Genomic DNA, 9,915 nt, shown 5'->3' with positions numbered 1-9,915 from the left:
GTCCAATTGAATATTATAGTGTCCGATAGCAATGCTAATGCCACGCAATCAAAGTTTATGATTTTAGAAACTAATGGTCAAATTCTAAAGTTGGGACGAGTATAGGGATTACTAACAGAATTTGACCTATTAGATTCCAGTATTCTAAAAGTGATTATATAATCAATGGAGTTAGGTCCAAGTTGAAAAAATAATAATTTTATCTTTATTTGTAATGGTTTGATGCAACTAGGGATTTCTTTTGGATTTACTTAATATTAGCCATACGATGCCACTGAGGTCTTTTTAGTTTAATGACAAGATTAAGATTTGGGGCATATTTAAATTTTTTTATTTATTTAATTATTAACAGTCGATGTACTAATAAATTAATTTAAATCAAATAGTACATAAGTTCATTATTAGAGTAATTTTTCTAATTCAATTTACTTAATTCACAACTTAGGATTTAGTATCGCATCCAAATTGATCGACTAATTGTTGAGTAATCTAAATTGTGATTATAAGGATACATTTTTCACTAAAATAGATTTAGAAAAATAATTTTTGTAAATTGAATTATCCTTTTTGAAAAATAACTTTCATAAATCATTTTTTGGTGTTCGAATAATAAATCATTTTCCGCCCAAACCGATAAACGGCTAGCTGGTCGAAGAAGTTTGTAGCAAACTGAATGTTAAATTGAAGCACATGGATATTTGCTAGGAGTTTCTGTTTTTCAAAGGTTTCTAATGCAAGTCATTGTCACTGAACATGAAGAGTAAATGGGGTGTTATGGATGGTTCCATATAAACATGAACCCACTTCCAAAACATGCTTCCCATGGATACCCAAAACCAAACAAACAAACAAAAATCTACATTTACAACAGCAGCTCAAGAAACCGACCTCATAAACACAGCCTAAAGAATTCATGAGGCTACATCGGCCGAGGCAGGACCACCTTTAACTGTCAAGCCATGATTGTTGTAAGCGTGGCCACTGCTTCTGCCACCTCTTCCCCGGTTGTTATAATAGCTCCTAGAATAGTAGTTGTTGCCGGGCTGATCATAATATTGCCCACGACCGTTTTGGTAGGCTCCACTGCCCCTTCCGCTGCCTCGACCTCCACGACCATTGGAATAACCCCTACGACCACCCCCAGTACCACGACACCCCCTTTGGTTGTGACAGGGTCTTCGGGGAACAGACTGCTGCTCCCTGGGTTCTACATCTCTCTGATCGTGGTCCGTATCCGCCAGTAATTTGCCACCTTGTTGAACTGCAGTGTCATCAGGATGATTTTCCAACTCGGGTTCATTCTGAAGATCACAAGCCTCGCATATTAATTCCAATAAATGAAATCCTAAAGGAACATATACAACGTTTTTTGTTCATTACAGCTAACTGAGAGAACCTTTTGAAGTTCCTCTGCAGCATTAAATTGACTATCCGCTGTCTCAGTTTCTTGATAATTGGATGCATCTGCTTCCTACATCAAATGCAAAAATAACTTTAAAACATAATCCCCATTTGGAATCATAAAACAAATGGAGGAAGGACAGCTCCAAAAGATATTTAAACAGATCTGTTGAAGCAAAACAAATAACTCGTATCAATCAGAATCGACAGGCCTGAAAAAAGAAGCCATCCCAAACAGTAAACATCAAGTCCTACATCAGTATAAAGGAAATGAAAACTAAGAAACATCACATTGAAGTCATTCAAATCTTGCTGATCAATTCATTCCTACTTCAGCATATAAAAATCTGTAAGAATCACCTAATTACGCAGAGGGAACCAGCTACCATAAGATTTTGACTCTAGTATCTGGCGGCTTTCCTTGACAAACTGAAGGTAAGAGCTCAAGAAAACCCTCTGTTTCATTTTGCATTCCCTCTACTTTTTTAGGCTGATCTAGTTTCAGTCGTGTTCCATTAGTCTCTTTAAGCCGTTGCATGAACCCATCCTACAAACCAGCCTGATAATCAAGAGATCTTTCAGTATCACCTTGTGATATGAAATGAAAAAGTTTCGTTCTTTCTGCTAGAACACCCTAACCAAAGAAATAGCCATATATTTTTCTCAGTCAACTTCTGGTTTAACAACTCGTATCCAAATACTCTGTTCTAAAAAAAAAATAAAACCTTTCCCTTCCCAACATCTTCATATCTCAAACGTGTCTTGCATTGAATCAAATTTCACCTAGAGCTACAAAAGGTACAGCATGCCACTTGAGACTGTTCTAAGGGTGGTCACCAAGCAAGTGATCCAACAGAAATTTGAAATATTTGAAGGGCCTATTATATTAATGAATTCAATTTCAATCAATTATGCTGCAAGTTCCAACAACCAACAGCAAAGAATGAAATGCTATGAATGAACAAAGACAATGAAATGCTATGAATGAGCAAGGATGCAAGACCCTAAAGCCTGATCTGCTCTTGTTATGAATGGAAGTTTCTTTTGGTTTTAAAAAAGAATGGATGTTCAAGTGGAGGGGGAAATTTGGGAAACTACTTGCTCTAGTCTGTCCCAACTTTTAAAACTTCTGTTTTCCTCCTCATAATATTCATTGTCATTACAAATCCCTAAATATAACATAAAAAAAATCAGTAGCCCAGAAAGTCCAAAAGCTTTACACCGGAGAATAAATGTTCAGAATGCAACACATACAGGATGCAAAATAACAACATGAAGGAATTCAAGGCAACACCTATCGACATCCAAATAGGATATGCACATGCTTGAAGAAGTCAAAAGGAAAACTAGCAAGACAACAATGGTTCTCAAAGGCATTTGCATGTAGCCAAATTCCAGAGAACAAATCAGACTAGAACTCCCCATGAGTAGAAAGTTCTTCTTGATTCTTATCAACTTATTGGTTGAGTTTAAACTTTTTTCTGTACTTTTGGATTGGCTTGAAAGTGGAATGTTAGAACTCTGTAGATATGTCGGCACTTTCTTCTACTACTCAAAAATATTTTCAGAGCTGGTCAGCGTTGTTATTAAGTTGCCCAGTCTTAGGCATCATGTCCAATATAACTTGAAGTAAAGTCTAGAAACCTGAAGCTTATTACAGTTTTTGCTACTTTATAACTCAGTCTCAGTACTAAGAACTCAAAATCAAGAGTCCAGATCATTAATCGCCCTTGAATTCTTGCCATTAACAGAAAAACCTTCCTATAATCAGAGCTTGCAACAATTGGCCATTACATCAGACCTCAGGTCAAGAGTTACCATTGAAGTTGCTATCTGATATACATGACCAAAAACCTCACTTGAACAAACCCTCCCCCTGGTAAAAGGAAGAACAATGAATATTCTCATCTCTTTTCCTTTCTTATGCATGTGTGTGTGTGCACACATGTATAAGACTTGATAGAGTTTGATATGTTATTCCAAAGGATCTCGCAACCTCAATGAATGAAGACTGCTTTCCTCTAATTGGAAAGTAAAAATGATCTAGTTTCATGACAATAGAAAAATACCAATAATAGTCATTGTAGATAGCTAACAAACTGATCAAGTCTGGTAAAATATATAGAGTATTTCAACTTTCTGTACTTACAGGAACATAGAGAATTGGTCCAATTCTATTTCAACCTTTATGCTTACATAAATAACAAATAGCTACTATGCCAACAACCGTGTGGTCTGTTGGTAAAGTGCCAGGACTCTTAGTTAAAGAAACAGGGATCCAAACCCGATAGGTACCATGAAAAGAAAAATTAATATAATGATAGATTGATAAAAAAAAACCTATATGTACAGATGAATGCCCTTAAAATATCTCATTTTGCGGTTTATTATTCATTTATAAAAAGATGGATTCTCTCAGTTCTCTTCCCTACACCCCTCTAGACTGTGATATAGTTGAAAAGCAAGAACTAAATGTATGGCATCAAACCAAACAAATTAACAATCATTTCAATAATGCTAAGAGTATAGAAAAAAAGAGGGGAACCCTATGTTAAAAGTCCAAATTGGCAGCCTGTTAAAAGTCCAAATTGGCAATTGCAAATTGAGCAATTTCGGTGGGTGGAAAGCTGGCCAAAAACTTTCGGTCGTCTGCACATTGTTTTCAACATTCGGTGCAACATTTGTTGAAATTGGGTAATGGGATAATTACACATTTAGTACTTGTATTTTAGGGTATTTACAAAATTAATCCTTAAGCTTCAACTATAAATACCATAACCCATTTAGCTTCAAAACCATCCTAAATCATTCTAGCTTTCTCCCAATACTAGAGAATTTAGAGAGTTTTATTGAGAGTTGTTTTCTCTTTTTTATCAAGAGAGAATTGTCATTATTTTCTCCTTGGTAGATCGAGAGAAGTTGTAATTCATATTTTTTTCATAGTGAAATTCTTCTACCGTTGCCCGTGGTTTTAACCCTATATTATTTAGGGGTTTTCAAGTAAATTTTGTGTATTTTTTATCTTCATTTTTTATTTTCTCAAATTATCAGTTGCGATTTTGATCTATCCAATAGTCGTCTTCCGCAACAATTGGTATCAGAGCCAGATTCGAGTGTGTAATATCTACTTATTGTCTTTGTGGTTGCCACCAAAAGGTGGATCCTCCAACATAAGAAAGTAAGAAGGTATTACCCATTCTTTGAAGGTTCTAGAGAACTATTCACGATAGTGAAATAATGAGAGCTATCAGTAATAGAAGCTATGACAACGAAATTTGATATTGAAAAGTTCAATGAGAGATATTTCTCATTGTGGAAATTAAAGATGAAGGACATCCTGAGGAAAGACAGTTGTCTAGAAGCTATCAGTGAAAGGCCGATAGATTTCACAGATGACAACAAATGGATCGAAATAGACGGGAATGCTATGACAAACTTTCATCTAGCATTAGCAGATGAAGTATTATCAAGCATCGAGGAGAAGAAGACAACTAAGGAGGGATGAGATTATCTCACCAAAATGTACGAGGCCACATCGTTGCACAATGAAATTTTCCTTAAGAGGAAATTGTACACTTTCCAGATGCCATAATCTACTTCAGTGATAGAGCACTTAAACACACTGAACACTTTATTTTCTCAGCTTACATCCTTAAGATGTACAATAGGAGAACAAGAACGTGTTGAACTTCTACTTCAAAGTCTACCTGATTTGTATGATCAACTCATCATCAACTTGACAAACAGTAATGTCACCAGTCTAGTCTTCGATGACGTTGTAGCTGCTGTTCTACAAGAAGAAAATCGGCGCAAGAACAAGGAAGACAGACAAGTAAATCTACAACAAGCAGAAGCGTTGCAACGATGAGAGGGGGATCAACAGAACGTGGCCAAAGCAGCAGTCACAAACATGGTAGATCGAAGTCAAAGAGTAAGAAGAATTTAAAGTGCTACAACTGTGGAAAGAAGGGTCACTTGAAGAAGGATTATTGGAGTCTAAATAAAAACTCCAATCCACAAGGCAATACCGCAAACACTTCAGATGATGGAGATGCTCTATGTTGTGAAGCGTCAACCACCGTGGAAGGTAGAAAAAGATTTGTAGATATATGGCTCATTGATTCGGGAGAAACATATCACATGACCTCAAGAAGAGAATGGTTCCATCATTATGAACCTGTCTCAGGAGGATCTGTGTATAGTTGCAATGATCATACCTTAGAGATCGTTGGCGTGAGAACCATCAAATTGAAGATGTATGATGGAATAATTAAAGTTGTTCGAGATGTGCGGCATGCGAAAGGCCTAAAGAAAAATTTATTATCTTACGGATTGTTGGATAATAATGCAAGCAAGATTGAAACACGGAAAGGAATCATGAAGGTGTTCCGTGGAGCGCTTGTGGTGATAAAAGGCGAAAAGATAGCAGGGAACTTTTACATGATGAAGGGAGAAACTTTGGTAGAAGCAGAAGCGTCTGTTGCCTCATGTAATTCATATTCTATAATGCTATGGCATCAGAAACTTAGACATATGTCAGAACAAGGAATAAAAGTCCTTGTGGAGCAAAAACTACTTCCAGGCTTAACAAAGGTATCACTTACTTTGTGTGAGCATTGCATAACAAGTAAGCAGCACCAGTTGAAATTCAACACATCAAATTCTAGAGGCAAAAATGTTCTAGAATTAGTTTACTCTGACGTATGACAAGCACCAGTTACATCCCTAGGCGGAGCAAAATACTTTGTCTCATTTATTGATGACTACTCCAGGAGATGTTGGGTGTACCCTATTAAAAAGAAGTCGGACGTGTTTTCAACTTTCAAAATCCTCAAAGAACAGGTGTAACTTGATTCTGGAAATAAGATCAAGTGTTTCAGAATAGATAATGGAGGAGAATACACAAGTGAAGAATTTGATGACTTTTGCAGGAAAGAAGGCATCAAAAGATATTTTACAGTGGCAAAAACTCCTCAACAAAATAGAGTGGCAGAGCGGATGAACAGAACCTTGTTAGAAAGAACAAGAGCAATGTTGAGGGATACAGGCCTAGAAAAATCATTTTGGGCAGAAGCAGTCAATATTACCTGTAATTTGGTGAATCGAGCTCCATCAACTGAAATAGAGCTGAATACACCAATGGAGATGTGGACTGGTAAACTAGCTGATTATTCGAACCTCTATGTATTTGGAAGTATAGTGTACGTGATGTATAACTCCTAAGAAATTTCAAAGTTGGATCCAAAATCCAGGAAATACAAATTCTTGGGGTATGCTAATGGAGTAAAGGGGCATCGCTTGTGGGATCCCACTGCCCACAAAGTGATCATCAGAATAGATGTTATCTTTGTAGAAGATAAGCTACAAAGAAAAATAAAATGATGATAGTGCTAAAAAGTCAGAGACTACACTGATACATGTGGAAAAGGAGGTTGAACAAGGAGATTTTTTTGAAGCAAAACTAGCACATGATGAACAAGAACCAGAGAATTATGAAGCTCCAACAACTTGTCAATCAGATCATGTGAGAAGAAGTCCCAATTGGTACTCATATTATGTTATAGAAGGAAATATTACATATTGCCTTTTAACAGAGGATGATGAGCCATCAACATACCAGGAGACAATAAACAGCTCAGATACTTCACTGTGGATGATAGCGATGCAAGAAGAAATTGAAGCCCTTCATAAAAATAATACATGGTACCTTGTGCCACTACCAAAAGGAAAGAAGCCAATTGGAAATAAATGGGTCTTCAAAATCAAGCGAAATGGTGACGATCAAGTTGAAAGGCATCGTGCAAGACTGGTGGTCAAAGGATATGCTAAAAAAGAAGGTATTGAATTCAATGAATTTTTTCTCCTTTGGTTAGACTAACAACAGTTCGAGTAGTCTTGGCAATGTGTGCTACATTGAATTTACATCTAGAGCAGCTAGATGTTAAAACAACTTTTCTTCATGGAAATCTTGAAGAAGAGATTTATATGCTCCAGCCTGAAGGTTTTGAAGAAGAAGAAAAGAAGAACTTGGTTTGCAGGTTGAACAAATCTCTATATGGTCTAAAGCAGGCACCGATGTGTTGGTATAAAAGATTTGATTCCTTCATTATGTGCATTGGACACAACAGACTTAATGAAGACCCTTGTGCTTATTTCAAGAGGTTTGGTGATAACGATATTGTTGTTGTATATGGATGACATGTTGGTTGCAGGACCCAACAAAGATCATATTGAAGAATTGAAGGCACAACTGGCTAGGGAATTTGAAATGAAGAACTTGGGATCAGCAAACAAGATTCTAGGGATGCAAATTCACCGAGACAGAAGTAATAGGAAGATTTGGCTTTCACAAAAGAATTATTTGAAGAAGATCTTGCCACGATTCAACATGCAAGATTGTAAGCCAATTTATATCCCTCTTCCTATAAACTTCAAATTATCCTCCATAATGAGTCCTAGCAGTGAAAAAGAGAGGATGGAGATATCTCAAGTACAGTATGCATCAGCAGTGGGAAGTTTAATGTTCGCTATGATATGCACAAGACCAGACATTGCAGAAGCAGGGGGAGTGGTTAGTCGGTACATGGCAAATCCAAGCAAAGAGCATTGAGATACAGTAAAGAGGACCTGAGATACATCAAATAGACCTCAAATGTTACATTATATTACGGAGGATCAAACTTACTTATCAATGGGTATATTGATTCTGACTATGCAGGGGATTTGGATAAAAGCAAATATACTACAGGATATATGTTCAAAGTTGCTGGTGGAGCTGTAAGCTGGGTTTCAAAATTGTAGTCAGTTGTGGCTACGTCCACAACAGAGGCAGAATATGTAGTAGCTACACAAGCCAGTAAAGAAGCAATTTGGTTGAAGATACTATTAGAGGATCTTGGGCACAATCAAGAGTATGTATCTCTATTTTTTGACAGTCAAAGCGCCTTGCATCTAGCAAGGAACCCAACATTTCATTCAAGGACAAAGCACATACGAGTTCAGTATCATTTCATTTGTGAAAAGGTGGAAGAATGGACGGTAGATATGCAGAAGATCCATACCAAATACAACATAGCGGATTTCATGACGAAGGTGATCAATGCTGATAAATTTACTTGGTATCGATCATCTTTTGGCCTGTCAAAAACCCCTATATTATTTAGGGGTTTTCCACGTAAATTTTGTGTCTTCTTTATCTTTATTTTTTTTATTTTCTCAAATTATCAATTGCGATTTTGCTCTATCCGATAGCCGTCTTCCATAACACCCTAGAGCTTTACACTAAAACATATATAAAAAAATTATTAAATGCAATAAATCAAATTCATTTATTTCCTTAAACTAAAACAAAGAATATTACCTTCTGCTGATACTGCCCAATTGAATCTTCCACCTCAACCGGCACAGAAATGGGCACACTTTGCGCTAGAACCTGGAAAGTGGTATAAGTCCTAACAGCAACAGCGACAACCACTTCAACCAACACCTTTATCTCCGATGTTGTTGTAAAATAATCCAAAGCCATAATCTTGTTAAGCCTCTCTCTCAACCCATCATCTGCAACATAAAGAAATGCCAAGTTAGAAAAAGAAAAACAAAAATTGAACAACAAATAAACCCACAATTAGAGTGGTTTATTACAAGAAACGCCGACATTGGAGTCGATGGGCTGGTCAGAGTCTGAAAGCTAAAGCTTAGCATGTTGGATGCAACGGTGCAAAACGTTCTTGTGAGACAAAGTGGAATCAGTAGGTCGTGAAGTCAATAGTACACTCAATGTTGAAATCAAATCCAAATCGTTCTCGCTAAGCAAGTTAGTGGCGTCGTCGGTGACGTAATCATAGGTCAGGCAACAGCCCCTCTCGTGAGTCCGAGTTAACATCGTCGAAGTGAAATCATTCTGAGACTTGACATCGAACAACGACCCAAAATAGATCAGATTGAGGAGTTCCTCAATGGCATGATCAGTCTCATCGGTCGGCTGCTTTTCTTGAGTTTGTGAGGTAGTTTCTTCGGGAGAATTGTTTTGATGCTATAAAACGAGCAAGATTTCTTCGGAGACTGTAGAGGAGAGAGGTTTGCGAAGCTTCTCGAGTTCGTCGATGAGAGAGACGGCGGGTTTTGAACGGATGACTTTTTCTTGCTCATTGTTTAAGGTTTTACCTTGGGAGATGGATTGTTCCATTTAGAGGATGCGATTGTATTTCTTACATAATGCACGGATACGTTTGTTGATGAGACTAAGAACGGGATCATCAAAAGAAGTGGTGGTCGTTGCGTCGGAGGAAACTGTTGTTGGAGTGGCGGTCGCCATTTGAGGGTTGACTTTGGTTGTGGTGGTAGCTAATCAAATTTTGGAAGATCACCATTGGGATGTGGCGGCGGTAGTGGTTGCAAGCGGTGGGATGAGAAGATTTTTGGAAAAGGATAGGAAAGTGAATGGTTTTTATGTGGCCTTTTTTGTGGTGGGTTTTTTTTTCAAATAGGGGTGACAATCGGGGGGGGGGGGAAATC

At 37.3% G+C, this 9,915-nt stretch overlaps 1 protein-coding gene across 1 annotated transcript; it reads right to left on the bottom strand.

The window, feature by feature from the left end:
• Nucleotides 1-911: 911 nt before the first annotated feature.
• LOC120138891 lies at nt 912-9,715 on the bottom strand. The gene is made up of 5 exons (XM_039154283.1): nt 9,613-9,715; nt 8,762-8,958; nt 1,802-1,948; nt 1,397-1,471; nt 912-1,301 (listed from the first exon to the last, which is right to left on the bottom strand). Exons 1-5 carry the CDS (start codon nt 9,713-9,715, stop codon nt 912-914), a joined length of 912 nt encoding a protein of 303 aa, XP_039010214.1.
• Nucleotides 9,716-9,915: the final 200 nt, after the last annotated feature.

Source organism: Hibiscus syriacus, unplaced genomic scaffold, assembly GCF_006381635.1.
Source record: "Hibiscus syriacus cultivar Baekdansim isolate YM2019G1 unplaced genomic scaffold, ASM638163v2 tig00002237_pilon, whole genome shotgun sequence".
In the NCBI taxonomy this organism is placed as follows: domain Eukaryota; kingdom Viridiplantae; phylum Streptophyta; class Magnoliopsida; order Malvales; family Malvaceae; genus Hibiscus; species Hibiscus syriacus.
The sequence above is the reverse complement of the archived record's forward strand: the minus strand, read 5'-3'. Positions and strand labels throughout refer to the sequence as shown.

Bases quoted from the DNA above. Each gene is read 5' to 3' on its own strand.
- LOC120138891 (XM_039154283.1), bottom strand. From the start codon at position 9,715: ATGGCGACCGCCACTCCAACAACAGTTTCCTCCGACGCAACGACCACC. The intron at 1,472-1,801 runs GTCAAAATCTTA...CATTTGATGTAG, and splicing joins GAAAGCCGCCAGATACTAGA to GAAGCAGATGCATCCAATTA. The intron at 1,302-1,396 runs GTTCTCTCAGTT...TGTGATCTTCAG, and splicing joins CTGCAGAGGAACTTCAAAAG to AATGAACCCGAGTTGGAAAA.